We start from the raw sequence: 21,726 nt of genomic DNA, 5'->3' as shown, positions 1-21,726 counted from the left end.
GTAGAAACGGTTGTTCACCCAGAGCCAGAGACAATGATTCTCTTCCAATTCTTAATTGTTTATTTCAACACTAATATAGTGGAGTTGCCAGGTAATTGAAATTCTGAACACCACTTTTCACTTCTTGCACAAAACCAAAGAAAGATACATTTCGACTGACACAAAGGCATGATAATTTTTCATAGAACACAGTCCAATAAGCTCACATAGATAGAAGTACGGCATATCAGATAAAAAAAACAATGATTTATACCAACCTCGAAATCACACAGCCCCATCCTGCACAACTTGCCAATAATTGCCCCCATTACTATAATTCCCGTTTCCATCACAGAGGGATCATTTACTTTGCCTTTCAGTTTTTCCTGGAAGTAAAGACAAAGATTTTCCATGATGTAGATAAGTCAGGAGGCACAAGTGAATCATTACAAAATGCACAAGATGTATTGAACCATTCTACACTCATTATATTTTTAAGACTGCTTAAATAACTTATCATAAGGACTTAAATGCCTGTCCACATATTTTTTCCAATTTAAAAAAGTACAAAATTTGAGATTTTTTTTCTTGTTTCTCGTCCATAGTACATTACACAAATAATACGCATATGGCTTCTTCGTGATTCATTGTTTACGTGAGTTAGAGCTGGACGAGTGTCCAAAATGTCAGGTAGGTTGAAATAGGTGATTAAAGGAAAACAGGTCAATGTATGCTTTTGTTAGATTCAGTAAATCAAGCAGTAATGTCAAAATAAAACTTTTCGGTGTTTAAGGAGGAACAAAGTCTCCTCCTCCAATATATCCTGTTTAACATCAGATTATATTCATGATGTAAAATCTGACAATGTGTGTTACTGAAGTCTGAGATATATTAATGGATCTAAAATTGTAGTAGTCTACAGGATACTGCCCTGCCAGTGGATCACTGGGTGGAGCAATCTGGGGAAAAACTAGCCTACAATTAAAAATCAGACTTGAAGATTCGTTTTGGTTCGATCAGCACTTCGTCTGAATTTTAGCAAATTGGGTAACCGGTCGAATTCCCAAACTCCGAGCCGAATGCACCCGAATGAGCCGCATAATGACTGAACATGTTTGTTTTATTTCGTGATTATGAATTTCACCCTTGGCGGATAAAAATAAATACATTTTAAAAATGATGATGATTGATGGCTGGGGGACAGCCACTAAAAGTAGATTTTAATTCAAAGATTGATTTGAGCATCAGAGGGGATAAAAGGCTCAGCAGTAAAATATATATAATTATACATATATATATTATTTTTAATAAATACATGTGAAAAAAAATTGTTCTACTGCTTCCTCCTTTTTTCCCCTCTGTTGGTTACTTTTTAATCATTTATCTGTGACCTCCCATATAAGCCAGTTTTATTCTCTGGAAATGGTTGATTGGTGCCCGTTTACTCCAGTCAAAGCCCAGACCTTTATAGCTCATTTAAAGAGACCAATTGTCTCTTGGCTTCCTTCAAAAGCCTACTCCTTTTAGAAGATGACCTTCTCTAGAAAGTGTCTGAGTAGTGATGCATAGCCTCCACATCTGGAGCTAACTATGATTTTAAAACACTCTGATATTTATTTGTACCCTTTTACTAACCGATGCAATCTGGGTGCTCTAGTTCCCACTGCCATGTAATGCTCTTTCTTCGAAATAGTCGCATCTGCAGCCTGACCAATGGTTCAGAGTGTGACTATTGTCCTGAGAAACAAGCTTGTTACTTGAATGTCTCACAGGTAGAGGTCAATTGTTAGGTAATTACCGTGTATACTCGAATCTAATTCGCCATCAAATTTATGGGCTTTAATTTTTGAAACCTGGAAGTTGAAAAACCAAGTCTTGCATCCCTGTCGCAGCGATGCAAATGCAAATTTTGCCTCAGGTTTTGCCCCGGTGAATTCGCTTTGTATGCCAGTTGCATCTTCAGGTGGCCATTGTCCGAGTAGGTCGTAAAGTGTGGAGCAAATAGGTAAGCAAGAGCGAGTAGTACGCCTGTGCAGTTTGTCTTTATTGCACGGTGCTTTCCTTTTCGTTAGTACTAAAATCGCACGCGAATCTAATACACCATTGAATCTAATGCGCATACACATTTTGGAGACTTTATTTTTCCAACAAAGGTGCACATTAGATTCAAGTACATATGGTATATTGTTATTAGGGCGATTTGTATCAGCTATGTTAACATGAAGCCTCCACAGCAGACTGGTTGAATATTTTTGCAAACTGAATATTTTGGTGGGTTTTTTTTGTTTAGTTTTTTTCTTTAAAATTATAAAAAAAAATATTTAAAATTTTTGCAGGTAAGCTGTCACACTGAATAAAAGTTCAATATAATTTTTATTGATTATTTTCAGTAGACTGCGAGAACTGCACAATGATCTGAATATTTTAAAAGGAAACTCCATTGCCCAAATTAAAAAAAATAATAATTCACTGGTTAGTAGATATACCCACAATTAAAACATGCATGTAAATATGGATTTTCTCATTGGGAGTATATCTAAACATGGTCTGAAAAAGCTGCATATCTCTCGTCTGCTGCCTTTACAAGCCCTCCTCTTTTAGCCCGAGCCTAGACTTTCTGTAGCTGCCCAATCACAGACTTTCCAATGTAGCTCAGTGAGAAGTCTTTGCAAGGCAGGTACCTGAGCATTTGCTGCCTCTTGAGTTTAGCTTCACTGAGCTAACCAAACCAGGAAGTACCAGGAATAATTGTCTGATAACCAGATTATTTTATAAAAGAGTAAATTTCTATTGAAATCTGCACTTTTTGTAAAAAGAAAAATATATATATATATACTTCACACATAAAGCATTTCAGCAAGTCAAAGTGCTTTATGGGTCTGGAGTGTCCATTGTGTATATATAGATATCGCAGTACCAAAAAGTATTAATTATTTCATTAACACAGATGATACTGAGCTTTTGATATATATGGGGTGCAAGGCATGAACCATTGCTGAATAGTCTAGAAGTCAATTATTTACCACGAACGTGCATTCATTTTAAACTCATACTCACTAACACCAGATTAAGAAGGTCCATTGAAGGGTTTGGTGCGAAAGCTGCGGAATAAAGAAACTTCTCATTCCTTGGGGCCTGTTTCTTCTTACTGAAGTCCAAGAACTCAGACAGGGCAGATACTGTTGCTGGCGTTTGTGCAATTACCACAGCATCAAGCAGAAATGGACTGGAAGACAGTCAGATGGGTAGAATTATATTTCTTTAAACTGAAATGAAAACCTTAAAACAATTGTATGGAATATATCTGTTTATCAAAAAAAAAACAACGTTAAAGGTAAAAACTTATGGCAGCAAAATGCAGAAGCCAATGAGTCCAGCGCAGCCTCTGATCTGCAGCTCCGCTGGGTGCAAAGTTGCAGACCTTGTAGTTGTTGTCTCACGAGCTCTAGACAATCAGAGCATTGCCGTCTGTCACCACAGCAATGCTTTGACACATCAAGTGCCAGAGCTTGCCAGACAACTATTACATGGTCTGCAACTCTGAATCAGATAGCTAGCCTACCGGGCCACCAGAGAGGGAGACCACTGGGCCACCAGGGAATTGATTGCTGCATAAAAATAAGGTATTTCAGTGTAGGGTCATGCTGTTCACTGAAACACAGCCCCCCATACACTGTCACATTTCCCCACATACTATCCCCCTCTCACACACTGCCTCCCCATCACACAATCATTTGTGCACACACTGTTGCCCTCCCACACACAAAGCCTCCCCAACACACTGTCACCCTCCCATACACACCTCCCATACACACTGCCTCCCCAACACACAGTCATCCATGCACACACTGTCACCCTTCCACACACTGCCTCCCCAACATACAGTCATCCATGCAAACACTGTTACCCACCCACACACTGTCACCGACGACACACACACTGTCACCCTCCCACACACTCATCCCCACATACACTGCCACCTTCCAAACACAGTCATACTCCCACACACTAATTAGAGAAAAATCTCAGGCACTCACTGTGATAAGTTAAGCAGGGTTATTGGACACCGCAACGTTTCGACCTGTACCCAGGTCTTTATTAACACTCTCACACACTGTCACCACCTCAAATTGTGTGTTAGTGGGGCCTCATGTTTGAGTTTTGCCTAAGGCCCTAAGGCAAAGTCTAAAGCTGCCACAGCAAACATGTATGCACGTTTTGGTAGCTGAGCGGTTAAATAAATAGCACCATTTATAATAAATATTCACAGTATTGCAGAGGTATGTGTTGTAGCTATACTTTGTATTTTTCTTTTTTTTCAAGAAGACATTCTTTTTTTTAAAACAGAGTTAAAAATAATAACTCGAAATTAAAATCTAAAAATCGGGACACAAAAGCAAACCTTACAGTAAGTCACCAGAAGCCTTTTGTAAGTACTGAAGAATGTCGCTTTTCTTGGCATGCCGGAAGAACTTCACCATCTTGTGGAATTCTCTGGTAGTTGAAGCTTTTGCAACGTTTAGTTTAAGTGATTTTGTCTTCGTAAATTCCAAGTACTTTGGAAGCTGGAATGACCAAAGGGAGCAGTTAACATAATTCCATAATATTATCTTTTATAAAATAAATTAGTAAAGTTACTGTTATATCTTAATCCATATATTTGAAGATCAATGTTTTTGGTAATACATACTTGATTTACACTGTAAGTCTAAACTATTGTGGACTTTGATCTTCTTCATTCTATATCATTACAGTCAAACGTAGAATATGTAACAAATCTTGCTTTTCGCTCACAAATGGAGAATATGTAACAAATCTTGCTTTTCGCTCACAAATGGAGAATATGTAACAAATCTTGCTTTTCGCTCACAAACGTAGAATATGTAACAAATCTTGCTTTTCGCTCACAAATGGAGAATGTGTTTTCAGAATAAAATAAGAAAGTTTAGATGGTTTTGCCTCATTATCCAGAGAAATGCTACCACAAATTATATTGCATACATTGCAAAAGATGAGTTGTCCCTTTTTATTCCCCTTTTTACTGTAGAAAAAAAGTAGTCTATATCGCATAGTAGTCTATACTTTGAGGACTGTATATCCTCATGATGATTTCTATCACTGAATATCTACTACACAGCCGCAATGAAAAAATGGATACGCTCAATGCCAACACTTAATGGATGCAAGACTTGTGAAGCTGCTATCAAATAAGGGGTCCTATGTTAAAATGCAACGTGAACTGTTAAAATGTTAAAAAAGTTAAAATGTTGTTATAAGTTTGATTGAAATAGCTTTTGATTTCAGTAAATATGCTGCAAACACAACAAATGACAATTTTCAGGTTTTTACAACCTATAAAGTGTTTTGAAACTTACTGTGTGTAATAATTTGGAACTGTGCATTGTAAGTTTTTTATGTTTAAAAAAATACTATTATCATTAGGAGGTTTGTTCAATAAAATTTGAATTGTACTCTTAATTAGTGATGTCGCGAACATAAAATTTTTGGTTCGCGAATGGCGAACGCGAACTTCCGCAAACGTTCGCGAACCGGCGACCCGGGCGAACCGCCATAGACTTCAATGGGCAGGCAAATTTTAAAACCCACAGGGACTCTTTCTGGCCAGAATATTGATGGAAAAGTTGTTTCAAGGGGACTAACACCTGGACTGTGGCATGCCGGAGGGGGATCCATGGCAAAACTCCCATGGAAAATTACACAGTTGATGCAGAGTCTGGTTTTAATCCATAAAGGGCATAAATCACCTAACATTACTAAATCACAATGGATATGGATTGACACCTGACATATGACATATTGACACCTTGACATATGGATTGACACCTGTCCTCAGAGACCCTGATACACACTGACACAAAGCAGAATAGGGACTGTTCCCCCTACATAGGGTCACTTGACAGATATGGATTGACACCTGTCCTCAGAGACCCTGATACACACTGACACAGAGCAGAATAGGGACTGTTCCTCCTACATAGGGTCACTTGGCAGATATGGATTGACACCTGTCCTCAGAGACCCTGATACAAACTGACACAGAGCAGAATAGGGACTGTTCCTCCTACATAGGGTCACTTGGCAGATATGGATTGACACCTGTCCTCAGGGACCCTGATACACACTGACACAGAGCAGAATAGGGACTGTCCCCCCTACATAGGGTCACTTGGCAGATATGGATTGAAACCTATCCTAATGATCCCTGATACACACTGACACAGAGCAGAATAGGGACTGTTCCCCCTACATAGGGTCACTTGGCAGATATGGATTGACACCTATCCTAATGATCCCTGATACACACTGACAGAGCAAAATATGGACTGTTCCCCCTACATAGGGTCACTTGGCAGATATGGATTGACACCTATCCTAATGATCCCTGATACACACTGACAGAGCAAAATATGGACTGTTCCCCCTACATAGGGTCACTTGGCAGATATGGATTGACACCTGTCCTCAGGGACCCTGATACACACTGACACAGAGCAGAATAGGGACTGTTACCCCTACATAGGGTCACTTGGCAGATATGGATTGACACCTGTCCTCAGAGACCCTGATACACACTGACAAAGAGCAGAATAGGGACTGTTCCTCCTACATAGGGTCACTTGGCAGATATGGATTGAAACCTATCCTAATGATCCCTGATACACACTGACACAGAGCAGAATAGGGACTGTTCCCCCTACATAGGGTCACTTGGCAGATATGGATTGACACCTATCCTAATGATCCCTGATACACACTGACAGAGCAAAATATGGACTGTTCCCCCTACATAGGGTCACTTGGCAGATATGGATTGACACCTGTCCTCAGGGACCCTGATACACACTGACACAGAGCAGAATAGGGACTGTTACCCCTACATAAGGTCACTTGGCAGATATGGATTGACACCTGTCCTCAGGGACCCTGATACACACTGACACAGAGCAGAATAGAGACTGTTCCTCCTACATAGGGTCACTTGGCAGATATGGATTGACACCTGTCCTCAGAGACCCTGATACACACTGACACAGAGCAGAATAGGGACTGTTCCCCCTACATAGGGTCACTTGGCAGATATGGATTGACACCTGTCCTCAGAGACCCTGATACACACTGACACAGAGCAGAATAGGGACTGTTCCCCCTACATAGGGTCACTTGGCAGATATGGATTGACACCTATCCTAATGATCCCTGATACACACTGACACAGAACAGAATAGGGACTGTTCCTCCTACATAGGGTCACTTGGCAGATATGGATTGACACCTGTCCTCAGAGACCCTGATACACACTGACACAGAGCAGAATAGGGACTGTTCCCCCTACATAGGGTCACTTGGCAGATATGGATTGGCACCTGTCCTCAGAGACCCTGATACACACTGACACAGAGCAGAATAGGGACTGTTCCCCCTACATAGGGTCACTTGGCAGATATGGATTGACACCTATCCTAATGATCCCTGATACACACTGACAAAGAGCAGAATAGGGACTGTTCCCCCTACATAGGGTCACTTGGCAGATATGGATTGACACCTATCCTAATGATCCCTGATACACACTGACACAGAACAGAATAGGGACTGTTCCTCCTACATAGGGTCACTTGGCAGATATGGATTGACACCTGTCCTCAGGGACCCTGATACACACTGACACAGAGCAGAATAGGGACTGTTCCCGCTACATAGGGTCACTTGGCAGATATGGATTGACACCTGTCCTCGGGGACCCTGATACACACTGACACAGAGCAGAATAGGGACTGTTCCTCCTACATAGGGTCACTTGGCAGATATGGATGGACACCTGTCCTCAGGGACCCTGATACACACTGACACAGAGCAGAATAGGGACTGTTACCCCTACATAGGGTCACTTGGCAGATATGGATTGACACCTTTCCTCAGAGACCCTGATACACACTGACACAGAGCAGAATAGGGACTGTTCCCCCTACATAGGGTCACTTGGCAGATATGGATTGACACCTATCCTAATGATCCCTGATACACACTGACACAGAACAGAATAGGGACTGTTCCTCCTACATAGGGTCACTTGGCAGATATGGATTGACACCTGTCCTCAGAGACCCTGATACACACTGACACAGAGCAGAATAGGGACTGTTCCCCCTACATAGGGTCACTTGGCAGATATGGATTGACACCTGTCCTCAGAGACCCTGATACACACTGTCACAGAGCAGAATAGGGACTGTTCCCCCTACATAGGGTCACTTGGCAGATATGGATTGACACCTATCCTAATGATCCCTGATACACACTGACACAGAGCAGAATAGGGACTGTTCCCCCTACATAGGGTCACTTGGCAGATATGGATTGACACCTATCCTAATGATCCCTGATACACACTGACAGAGCAGAATAGGGACTGTTCCTCCTACATAGGGTCACTTGGCAGATATGGATTGACACCTATCCTAATGATCCCTGATACACACTGACACAGAGCAGAATAGGGACTGTTCCCCCTACATAGGGTCACTTGGCAGATATGGATTGACACCTATCCTAATGATCCCTGATACACACTGACAGAGCAGAATAGGGACTGTTCCTCCTACATAGGGTCACTTGGCAGATATGGATTGACACCTGTCCTCAGGGACCCTGATACACACTGACACAGAGCAGAATAGGGACTGTTCCCCCTACATAGGGTCACTTGGCAGATATGGATTGACACCTGTCCTCAGGGACCCTGATACACACTGACACAGAGCAGAATAGGGACTGTTCCTCCTACATAGGGTCACTTGGCAGATATGGATGGACACCTGTCCTCAGGGACCCTGATACACACTGACACAGAGCAGAATAGGGACTGTTACCCCTACATAGGGTCACTTGGCAGATATGGATTGACACCGGTCCTCAGAGACCATGATACACACTGACACAGAGCAGAATAGGGACTGTTCCCCCTACATAGGGTCACTTGGCAGATATGGATTGACACCTATCCTAATGATCCCTGATACACACTGACACAGAGCAGAATAGGGACTGTTCCCCCTACATAGGGTCAATTGGCAGATATGGATTGACACCTATCCTAATGATCCCTGATACACACTGACACAGAGCAGAATAGGGACTGTTCCCCCTACATAGGGTCACTTGGCAGATATGTATTGACACCTGTCCTCAGAAACCCTGATACACACTGACACAGAGCAGAATAGGGACTGTTCCCCCTACATAGGGTCACTTGGCAGATATGGATTGACACCTGTCCTCAGGGACCCTGATGCACACTGACACAGAGCAGAATAGGGACTGTTCCTCCTACATAGGGTCACGATTTTTAGCCCAAGGCAGCTCATCTCATCAGGCCTTTTTTAGTCGAATGTATCGCCCACTGTCAGTCCCTTCGGGATCCATCCCTCATTCATCTTAATAAAGGTGAGATAATCTAGACTTTTTTGACCTAGGCGACTTCTCTTCTCAGTGACAATACCTCCTGCTGCACTGAATGTCCTTTCTGACAGGACACTTGAAGCGGGGCAGGCCAGAAGTTCTATCGCAAATTGGGATAGCTCAGGCCACAAGCCACAAGCCAGGTCAAGCCTGCACACCCAGTAGTCGAGGGGTTCATCGCTCCTCAGAGTGTCGATATCTGCAGTTAAGGCGAGGTAGTCTGCTACCTGTCGGTCGAGTCGTTCTCTGAAGGTGGATCCCGAAGGGCTGTGGCGATGCGTAGGACTTAAAAAGCTCTGCATGTCCTCCATCAACAACACATCTTTAAAGCGTCCGGTCCTTGTCGGCGTGGTCGTGGGAGGAGGAGGATTACTTTCACCTCTTCCCCTGTTAGATTCCCGTTGTGCTGTGACATCACCCTTATACGCTGTGTAAAGCATACTTTTTAATTTATTTAGCAAATGCTGCATCCTTTCCGACTTGTTGTAATTTGGTAACATTTCAGCCACTTTCTGCTTATACCGGGGTTCTAGTAGCGTGGACACCCAGTACAGGTCATTCTCCTTCAGCCTTTTTATACGGGGGTCCCTCAACAGGCACGACAGCATGAAAGACCCCATTTGCACAAGGTTGGATGCGGAGCTACTCATTTCCCGTTCCTCCTCCTCAGTGATCTCACTGAAGGTATGTTCTTCCCCCCAGCCACGTACAACACCACGAGTACCAGATAGGTGACAACGAGCACCCTGGGATGCCTGTTGTGGTTGGTCTTCCTCCTCCTCCTCCTCAAAGCCACATTCCTCCTCTGACTCCTCTTCCTCACAATCCTCTTCCAGCGTTGCCGCAGGTCCAGCAAGCAATGCTGATAAGGCTGTTTCTGGTGGTGATGGTGACCACAACTCTTCGTCTTCCTCTTCACGCTCATCTATGGCCTGATTCAGCACTCTTCGCAGGGCACGCTCCATGAAGAAAACAAATGGTGTGATGTCGCTGATGGTGCCTTCGGTGCGACTGACTAGGTTTGTCACCTCCTCAAAAAGACGCATGAGCCTACAGGCAATGCGCATGAGCGTCCAGTAACGTGGCAAAAAAATTCCCAGCTCCCCAGAGGCTGTCCTAGCACCCCGGTCATACAAATATTCATTAACGTTTTTTTCTTGTTGGAGCAGGCGGTCGAACATTAGGAGTGTTGAATTCCAACGTGTCGGGCTGTCGCAAATCAAGCGCCTCACTGGCATGTTGTTTCGCCGCTGGATATCTGAAAAGTGCGCCATGGCCGTGTAGGAACGCCTGAAATGGCCACACACCTTCCTGGCCTGCTTCAGGACGTCCTGTAAGCCTGTGTACTTATGCACAAAGCATTGTACGATCAGATTACACACATGTGCCATGCACGGCACATGTGTCCACTTGCCCAACTTCAATGCCGCCAACAAATTTGTTCTGTTGTCACAAACCACTTTGCCGATATCCAGTTGCTGCGGAGTCAGCCACTTTTCCACCTGTGCGTTCAGGGCGGACAGGAGTGCTTGTCAGGTGTGACTCTCTGCTTTCAAGCAAGTCAAACCCGAGACGGCGTGACACTGCCGTATCCGGGATGTGGAATAGTACCTGGGGAGCTGGGGGGGTGCCGTTGATGTGGAGCAAGATGCAGCAGCAGAAGAGGACTCAGCCGAGGAGGTTATGGAAGAGGATGGAGTAGGAGGAGTAGAGGAGGTGGCAGCAGGCCTGCATGCAAGTCGTGGCGGTGTCACCAACTCCTCTGCAGAGTCACGCATTCCATGCTTGCCAGCCGTCAGCAGGTTTACCCAATGCGCAGTGTAGGTGATATACCTGCCCTGACCATGCTTTGCAGACCAGGTATCAGTGGTCAGATGGACCCTTGCCCCAACACTGTGTGCCAGACATGCCATTACTTCCTTTTGCACAATCGAGTACAGGTTGGGGATTGCCTTTTGTGCAAAGAAATTTCGTCCGGGTACCTTCCACTGCGGTATCCCAATAGCCACAAATTTTTTGAACGCCTCAGACTCCACCAGCTTGTATGGTAAAAGCTGGCGGGCTAATAGTTCAGACAAGCCAGCTGTCAGACGCTGGGCAAGGGGGTGACTTTCTGACATTGGCTTCTTACGCTCAAACATGTCCTTGACAGACACCTGACTGTGGGCAGATGAGCGGGAACTGCTCAAGGCGAGAGACGGAGTGGCGGATGGTTGAGAGGGGGCAAGGAGGACAGCAGTGGTTGACGTGGCTGAAGATGCTGGACCAGGAGGAGGATGGCGGCTTTGAGTTTGTGTGCTGCTTGTACTCATGTGTTGATCCCACAGGCGTTTGTGATGTGCGATCATGTGCCTACGCAAAGCAGTTGTACCTAGGTGGGTGTTGGACTTCCCATGACTCAGTTTCTTTTGGCACAGGTTGCAAATGGCATCGCTGTTGTCAGACGCAGACACACAAAAAAAATGCCACACTGCTGAGCTCTGCAATGACGGCTGACCCCGGGTGCCGATGCATGCTGTCTGACTGTGCCACTAGCTCCTTGCGACGACCTCCCCGTGCTTCCAACTCGTCTCCTTCTCCTCTCTGTCTCCCCATCTGAACTTTCGCCCTGTTCTTCTTCTTGCCGAGCGGGCACCCACGTGACATCCATGGACGCATCGTCATCATCAACCGCTTCCCTTGTATCTGACAACTCAGCAAAGGAAGCAGCAGCGGGTACAACATCATCATCATCACACCGTACGTCCATGTGTGTAATGCTGCCTGACTGAGACATATCCCTGTTATCTACATCCTCTGGCAATAATGGTTGCGCATCACTCATTTCTTCAAACGGATGTGTAAATAACTCCTCTGACAGATAAAGTGAAGCGGCTGTGGTACTAGTGTTGGTGGTGGCGGCAGGCGGGTGAATGGTATCTTGAGAGGTGCCTGAAGCTAAGCTGGAGGAGGATGGTGCGTCGAGGTTCCGAGCGGAAGCTGTAGAAGATTGGGTGTCCTGTGTTAGCCAGTCAACTATGTCCTCAGAACTTTTCAAGTTCAGGGTACGTGGCCTCTGAAAATTGGGCATTATTCTAGGGCAAAAGGGAATCACAGCACCACGACCACGACGGCCCTTGCAGGGTGGCCTGCCTCTGCCTGTCATTTTTTTTTTCGATTAGTGGTACTATGCGTGCAAGCTACTGTGAGACCAGATATGAGTGGCAATGTGCACTGGCAGAGGTTGGCAGAGTACACGCTGTAGGCCTGACACACCCGCTTGAAGACAAGTAACTGCTATTCAATCTATAACAGTGAAAAAAGTTTTTGGGTTTTAAATGCACGCTATTGTGACACCAGCTATGAGTGGCAATGTGCACTTGCAGAGGTTGGCAGAGTACACGCTGTAGGCCTGACACACCCGCTTGAAGACAAGTAACTGCTATTCAATCTATAACAGTGAAAAAAGTTTTTTGGTTTTAAATGCACGCTATTGTGACACCAGCTATGAGTGGCAATGTGCACTTGCAGAGGTTGGCAGAGTACACGCTGTAGGCCTGACACAACCGCTTGAAGACAAGTAACTGCTATTCAATATATTACAGTGAAAAAAAAGTTTTTGGGTTTTTAAATGCACGCTATTGTGCCACCAGATATGAGTGGCAATGTGCACTTGCAGAGGTTGGCAGAGTACACGCTGTAGGCCTGACACACCCGCTTGAAGACAAGTAACTGCTATTCAATATATTACAGTGAAAAAAACGTTTTGGGGTTTTTAAATGAACGCTATTGTGCCACCAGATATGAGTGGCACTGTGCACTGGCAGAGTACACGCTGTTGGCCTGACACACCGACCCTTGCAGACAACTAACTGCTATTCAATCTATTACAGTGATAAAAAAGTTTTGGGTTTTTTAAATGCACGCTATTGTGCCACCAGATATGAGTGGCAATGTGCACTGGCAGAGTACACGCTGTTGGCCTGACACACAGACGCTTGCAGACAACTAACTGCTAATTAATCTATTACAGTGAAAAATCATTTTTTGTTTTTAAATGCAAGCTATTGTGACACCAGATATGAGTGGTGGCACTGGGCAAGTGGGCACAGTATCCACTGTGAGCCTGACACACAGATGCTTGCAGACAACTAACTGCTATTCAATCTATTACAGTGAAAAAAAAGTTTTTGGGTTTTTAAATGCACGCTATTGTGCCACCAGATATGAGTGGCACTGTGCACTGGCAGAGTACACGCTGTTGGCCTGACACACAGACGCTTGCAGACAACTAACTGCTATTCAATCTATAACAGTGAAAAACGTTTTTTCTTTTTAAATGCACGCTATTGTAACACCAGATATGAGTGGTGGCACTGGGCAAGTGGGCACAGTATCCACTGTGAGCCTGACACACAGACGCTTGCAGACAACTAACTGCTATTCAATCTATTACAGTGAAAAAAAAGTTTTGGGGGTTTTAAATGCACGCTATTGTGCCACCAGATATGAGTGGCAATGTGCACTTGCAGAGGTTGGCAGAGTACACGCTGTAGGCCTGACACACCCGCTTGAAGACAATTAACTGCTATTCAATCTATAACAGTGAAAAAAGTTTTTTGGTTTTAAATGCACGCTATTGTGACACCAGATATGATCGGCAATGTGCACTTGCAGAGGTTGGCAGAGTACACGCTGTAGGCCTGACACACCCGCTTGCAGACAATTAACTGCTATTCAATCTATAACAGTGAAAAAAGTTTTTTGGTTTTAAATGCACGCTATTGTGACACCAGATATGATCGGCAATGTGCACTTGCAGAGGTTGGCAGAGTACACGCTGTAGGCCTGACACACCCGCTTGCAGACAATTAACTGCTATTCAATCTATAACAGTGAAAAAAGTTTTTTGGTTTTAAATGCACGCTATTGTGCCACCAGATATGAGTGGCAATGTGCACTTGCAGAGGTTGGCAGAGTACACGCTGTAGGCCTGACACACCCGCTTGAAGACAAGTAACTGCTATTCAATATATTACAGTGAAAAAAACGTTTTGGGGTTTTTAAATGAACGCTATTGTGCCACCAGATATGAGTGGCACTGTGCACTGGCAGAGTACACGCTGTTGGCCTGACACACCGACCCTTGCAGACAACTAACTGCTATTCAATCTATTACAGTGATAAAAAAGTTTTGGGTTTTTTAAATGCACGCTATTGTGCCACCAGATATGAGTGGCAATGTGCACTGGCAGAGTACACGCTGTTGGCCTGACACACAGACGCTTGCAGACAACTAACTGCTAATTAATCTATTACAGTGAAAAATCATTTTTTGTTTTTAAATGCAAGCTATTGTGACACCAGATATGAGTGGTGGCACTGGGCAAGTGGGCACAGTATCCACTGTGAGCCTGACACACAGATGCTTGCAGACAACTAACTGCTATTCAATCTATTACAGTGAAAAAAAAGTTTTTGGGTTTTTAAATGCACGCTATTGTGCCACCAGATATGAGTGGCACTGTGCACTGGCAGAGTACACGCTGTTGGCCTGACACACAGACGCTTGCAGACAACTAACTGCTATTCAATCTATAACAGTGAAAAACCTTTTTTCTTTTTAAATGCACGCTATTGTAACACCAGATATGAGTGGTGGCACTGGGCAAGTGGGCACAGTATCCACTGTGAGCCTGACACACAGACGCTTGCAGACAACTAACTGCTATTCAATCTATTACAGTGAAAAAAAAGTTTTGGGGGTTTTAAATGCACGCTATTGTGCCACCAGATATGAGTGGCAATGTGCACTTGCAGAGGTTGGCAGAGTACACGCTGTAGGCCTGACACACCCGCTTGAAGACAATTAACTGCTATTCAATCTATAACAGTGAAAAAAGTTTTTTGGTTTTAAATGCACGCTATTGTGACACCAGATATGATCGGCAATGTGCACTTGCAGAGGTTGGCAGAGTACACGCTGTAGGCCTGACACACCCGCTTGCAGACAATTAACTGCTATTCAATCTATAACAGTGAAAAAAGTTTTTTGGTTTTAAATGCACGCTATTGTGACACCAGATATGAGTGGCAATGTGCCCTTGCAGAGGTTGGCAGAGTCTCCTAGAGGTCACTCGGCTAAGACTTTAACTGGGTGGTGGTTCAACAACATGAGTGCGACAAGAGTGTTCTTTTGACCGAAGGAGACCGAGAGCAATCTAGGGATATAAGACATGGGGCTACTGATTCAGTTATCTCCCAGATTCAGACACTCCAGATTGAGACTTATATTGTTAAAGCCATCAACCCCTTGTTGGGGGGGTGGTGTGTATAGAAGTGTGCCTCAACCAACCATTTCTCATTCACCCTTCACTAAGCCTCGGTTAGGGTTTGGGTGAGACAGCTGTTACAGCTATAATCACTCCAGCTATCCAGTGCTGAAAGAGAGGGGCCATTCACAGAGACACTCAAGCTAAGTGCTGAGCTCCATCACAGTAGACTTGAGCTGGCTTTCTCTTTTAGAAATCACCTGTTACAAATTGTAAAACACAATGGTCAACAACATGAGGAAACACCATCTAAAGCATCCGTGTTCGCACACAGAAACGCAAAGTAGTCAGTAGTATGTGCATCAAGCAATGTGATACAAAATAAATGAATATAACAATTTAGAAATAGGAATGTAAAAATGGATCCCATTAAACAAACTGGAAGTATCAAAGCAGAAAACACTATGCTTACTGTATAAACTATATATTTTGTTTTTCTACAACAGCAGCTACATAGCTGGAACCCATACCAAAGCAACCAAATACATCTACTGTCTGATGCATTAGAACGTATATACATATATGTCTATTGTGTAATACCTGTTTTTGAAACTTCTCAACTTATAGACCTTAAACATACATATCAGGAACCCTCTCCTATACCTATAGGTTTTTTCACATTGTTATCCAATATTCTGAGGTGTATAAAACTGAGAGCTGTCCAATGAGAATAATGTAAAAAAGGTAGATGTACATGCACGCACTATTTATACATAAGTAGATATATTCTTCTATGTAGCTGCGGTTATAGAAAAAAATATATATGTAACTTGTTCACAGCAATAATAGCAGATTTCAGGTTTTCTGCTTTGACAGATTTGGTAAGATCTATCTTGACTAAACTGTTTATCAATGTCGTCTTAACCCTAAAATACTAATCCTAACATTAATGCATAGATTTAATCATAGGATTACATTCTGATATGTAATGTCCCCTATGGCTGCTTATAAGAAAACCAACACAATTGTTTCACAGTTTATATATAGCCAGAAAAAAATCTAACGGAATGTGTACCCATACCTCGCAACATTTCCCATCATCGATCACATTAATGAGAGTATTATTGCTGTGGAGCTCTGTTATACACTCAGACACATTACTGGGAGTATTATTGCTGTGGAGCTCTGTTATACACTCAGACACATTACAGTGGGGTGGGGCTTAGGTGACTTGCTAATAACAATTTATGCAACTAAAAGAACAATGTATCTTTGTTACACTAATTTCTAAACACATTACATAAAGACACATTACTGGGAGTATTATTGCTGTGGAACTCTGTTATACACTCAGACACATTACTGGGAGTATTATTGCTGTGGAGCTCTGTTATACACTCAGACACATTACTGGGAGTATTATTGCTGCGGAGCTCTGTTATACACTCAGACACATTACTGGCATTGTTATTGCTGTGGAGCTCTATTATACACTCAGACACATTACTGACAGTGTTATTGCTGTGGAGCTCTGTTATACACTCAGACACATTACTGGGAGTATTATTGCTGTGGAGCTCTGTTATACACTCAGACACATTACTGGGAGTATTATTGCTATGTAGCTCTGTAATACATTCAGACACATTAATGAGAGTATTATTGCTGTGGAGCTCTGTTATACACTCAGGCACATTACTGGGAGTATTATTGCTGTGAAGCTCTGTGGTACACTCAGACACATTACTGGGAGTATTATTGCTGTGGAGCTTTGCGATACACTCAGACACATTACTGGGAGTATTATTGCTGTGAAACTCTGTTATACACTCAGACACATTACTGGGAGTATTATTGCTGTGGAGCTCTGCTATACACTCAGACACACCAAAAATATGGAGCTCCTAGAAAACTCCTTAAAATAAATAAAAATGGTCTTTCCCTCCTAAACAGGGATATTTCGGTTCATACTAGAGCAGTGGCATACACACAATCCATGGGGCACCGGTGAGAAACTGATCCGTGGGCCCCCCCCATTTCTTCCTGTACCCCCTCCCCTATTCCCCCCCTCTCCCCGACAGACACACACACACACATACATACATACATAGAGACACACATAGACATACAAACAGACAGGCACACAGATATACATATAGACAGACACACACACACACAGACACATACATACAGACTGGCACACACACAGACACAGACAGGCACACACAGACAGGCACGCACACAGACAGACACATACATACAGACACATACAGACAGACAGACACACACATACAAACAAAGACACATACATACATACAAAGACACATACATACATACAAACAGACAGGCACACATACACACAGGCAGACACATACAGACAGACAGACAGACACACACGCATACAGACATACATAAGACGCACATACATACATATATACAGACAGACAAGCACACAGACATACAGACAGGCACACATACAGACAGACAGACACATACAGACAAACAGACAAACACACATACATACAAAGACATACATACAAACAGGCACACATACATACACACACACATACATACAAACACACACACACACACACAATATTTAAGCACCCTCCTGTTTCTTACCTTTTAGGTGCAGGAGGGTGACTGAGGTCCAGTGGTGGCTCAGGTGGAAGGGAGTTCCCACTCTGACTCCCTGGTCTTCCTCCCGCGCGGCTCTCAGTGTTAGCTGGGAGGAGTGACGTGCGGTCACTTCCTCCCAGCGTGTGATGTAATCACAGGGGGCCCGGTCAAGCTGTTAAAGCGCCTAGCACTGACCGGGCCCCCTTACAATCCATATCCATCGGGTGGCCCTGACAGCATGGGCCAGCCGATGGACCCCTTGGACGACGTCGGCGGGGGCCGCAAAAGATAATGGCGGGTACCCGGTCGCCCCCTGGAGTGATGGGCCTGGTCGCAGCTGCGACCCCTGCGACTGTGGTATGTACGCCGGTGTACTAGAGATATTGTTTATAACTGCAAAATCCTCCCACAGGTGTCTATTATTATGGTTAAAAAAAAAAATCCCAAATTTTGGATCCAAGACTGAGCAACATTTTTTTTTAGAGATATCTACTGGGTCAACTATTATAAAATGTCTTTAAAAATTATTTACCTGATTCCATCGCGAGGTCCCTCGGTACTGGGTCACGCTCCTCCGACGTCAACTGATGGGGGAACTAATGATCTGGAATCAATGCTTTCAACATGCTGGACGTCTTAATGCAAAGCGTGAGGACGTAGAGCATCGCTTCATGGAGATCAATTCTATAAAAACTGCAGGAAGCACCACTAGTGGATTTCTGGTAGACAGTCACTAGAGGCAGTATTAGCACTGCAAAGTAAACATTGCACTTTCTCTAAAAATGTAAGCAGGTCAGGGACGAGACGAGATGAAGTGGTCTGCGTGTCTATAGTGTCCCTTTAAATACACATCTATCTATAAATCTATATCTTTGTGTCTGTATCTCTCTACCGCTTTCTGTTTATTTTTAATTTTTTTTCGTATGCAAAATGTTAGAAGACATGTAACAGGTTTGATAAGAGGGCAGTGGTGTATCCTGGTTTTGTGCTGCCCTAGGCAGGACAAAACTCAGGCGCCCCCCCGCGCCACCCACACCCAACCCTTCCCTCCGCCCCGCATTCTAAATACACACACACATTCACTGACAGAAACACACACACATTAACACTCACTAACAGACAAACACAGTCACTAACAGACACAAACTAACAGACACACACACAGTCAGACACACACAGTCCTACACACTCACTAACAGTCCTACACACTCACTAACAGACACACACACACACAGTCAGACACACACACACTAACAGACACACACTCACTCACTAGCAGACACACACTAGCAGACACACTCACTAACAGACAGACAGACACACACACACTAACAGACATACACACACACACTCACTAACAGACAGACACACACACACTAACAGACACACTAACACACACACACACACAGACATACACACACTAACAGACATACACACACATACACACTGACAGACAGACAGACACACACACACACACTAACAGGCATACACACACTAACAGACATACACACACATACACACTCACTAACAGACAGACACACACACACTAAAAGACACACACACACACACACACACACACTAACAGACACACACACTGACAGACATACACACTAACAGACATACACACTAACAGACATACGCAAGGCTAACAAGGCATGTGCCCTGGGCATTTGGGGGCGGCGTTTTTTGCCGCCCCCTGGAAAATGCCGCCCAAGGCAAATGCCTTGTTTGCCTCGCGGCTAAAACGCCCCTGTAAGAGGGTGCATTGTTGCCTACGCAGAGGCATAGTACATCAAACAAACAAAAGTAAGGCTTATTACATATTTCGTAGTGGTTCCGACCTAGGTAAAGGTGGGCAATTCATAACATTTGATAGAGAGCAGTTTACCCACGCAGGGGTAGTTGTAGATTTGGTAGATGGTTTAAGATGCAGGGTTGTTACATCAGTAGCTTTGCATTAGCCTACGCAGAGGCTTATAACATATGATCCCTGTGATTTTTGAGGCTGGCATTTTGTTTCATTTTGTATTATACCTTTCTTAAGTACATTGGGTGTGTGTGGTCTCATGGGGCTATATAATGTATCTAGGACAGGTTTCGTAGAGGTGTATAGCGGTACGTCTCTATTGGTTGCCTTGTAGGAGTGTCCATGTTCAGAACCCGTGTCGTGGTGCCCTTGTGTTATTTCTCTCTGTTCGAGGCTGTCTCTGGGTTGGGGTCAGTCGGGCTAACTGCGTGTTTTCGTGTGGTTGTGGGTATGGGGGATGTGTGCTAGTGGGTGTGCCGCTGGTGGTGTTAGTTTAGTATTTTGGGGGTTAATGGCTTATGGTCCCGATGGGTGGGGGGCTCGTTTGGCGGACTTCTATGGGTAGTGTTAGCCTGGTCCTTGAGTCTGGTCTCATTCGCCCTGGATCTCAGTCTCAACCTTCCCATGTCTACGGTCGGGATTCAGTGTTGGTTCAGGGCAGGTTCGTGTCTCGACCCATCGGACCCGCTTTCTATTTTAATGCAGATTAATTAAAATCAAACTGGCATTCTTCATATAGACCATTTTCCTAACTTTTTTGCTTTGCACGTGTTAAAGATTTATTCATCATATATAAGCCATATGGTCTAGGGCTGATCAGCTCCAAGAAAGAAATTATTAAATGGAGGTTAAACATAAAATCTTTAAAAAAAAAAACTCTACATTCAGTTTGATTCTGTGTAAAGTGCCTTCAGAAGTGCAATTAAATGATATATTCCAAGGCTATCAGTTTTGCTTCATTTAGGCAAGGTTTGCTTATCTGTCTTTTCTTTGAACAGAGGCCATGTTTGACTTAATTTGCCCAGTTACAGAAAGCGAGGAAGTCTGGGAAGGAAATAAAATGAACCTCTTAATATGTATATTAATCTCCAGAGCAGAAAAATGCTGTGTCACATTAACATTAGACTTAACAATTCGTTTTGTTAGGAACTGCAATTTCTCCAAATTAGGGCCAGTTGGGTGATTTCCAAACCGCCGTATAGAAATGAATGAGCATGTTCATTTGATTTGTACTTCGAAGTTTAGCATGTTGCACAAAAAAACCCACCGAAAAACGGTTAATGGGAAAAAAATAATAATTTATATCTAGGGAGCAGCCATTAAATGTTGATTTAATTCACAAATTCGAATGAGAAATGACCAATAGAGGGGTTCTTTATTTTTCTTTTATTTGTTACTTTTTCTCACTTAATTTGTGAAATAAAATGGCGGGAAACTGCTCCTATCAGTGTACTGCAAAATATATACATAATGATTGAGTGGTACTTTTTATCGCTCTTTTGGTTTGTCTGATTTGTTTTTCTGAATGTTTTTCAGTGGACGAAATTGTGATGAGCCAAACCACCACAGGCATGAAATTTTGTCGACCCA

At 43.7% G+C, this 21,726-nt stretch overlaps 1 protein-coding gene across 1 annotated transcript in view; it reads right to left on the bottom strand.

Moving 5' to 3' along the window:
- LOC134575397 (microsomal triglyceride transfer protein large subunit-like) overlaps window positions 1-21,726 on the bottom strand; it is a 124,124-nt gene that overhangs the window by 62,725 nt on the left and 39,673 nt on the right. Inside the window, exons 8-10 of the mRNA XM_063434700.1 lie at window positions 4,387-4,544; window positions 3,037-3,205; window positions 258-365 (exon numbers count right to left, since the gene is read on the bottom strand). Coding sequence (XP_063290770.1) covers window positions 258-365; window positions 3,037-3,205; window positions 4,387-4,544 — 435 coding nt within the window. The remainder of the gene's footprint in view (window positions 1-257; window positions 366-3,036; window positions 3,206-4,386; window positions 4,545-21,726) is intronic.

Source organism: Pelobates fuscus, chromosome 10 (assembly GCF_036172605.1).
Source record: "Pelobates fuscus isolate aPelFus1 chromosome 10, aPelFus1.pri, whole genome shotgun sequence".
NCBI lineage: Eukaryota > Metazoa > Chordata > Amphibia > Anura > Pelobatidae > Pelobates > Pelobates fuscus.
This window is presented reverse-complemented; position numbering and strand designations above follow the sequence as displayed.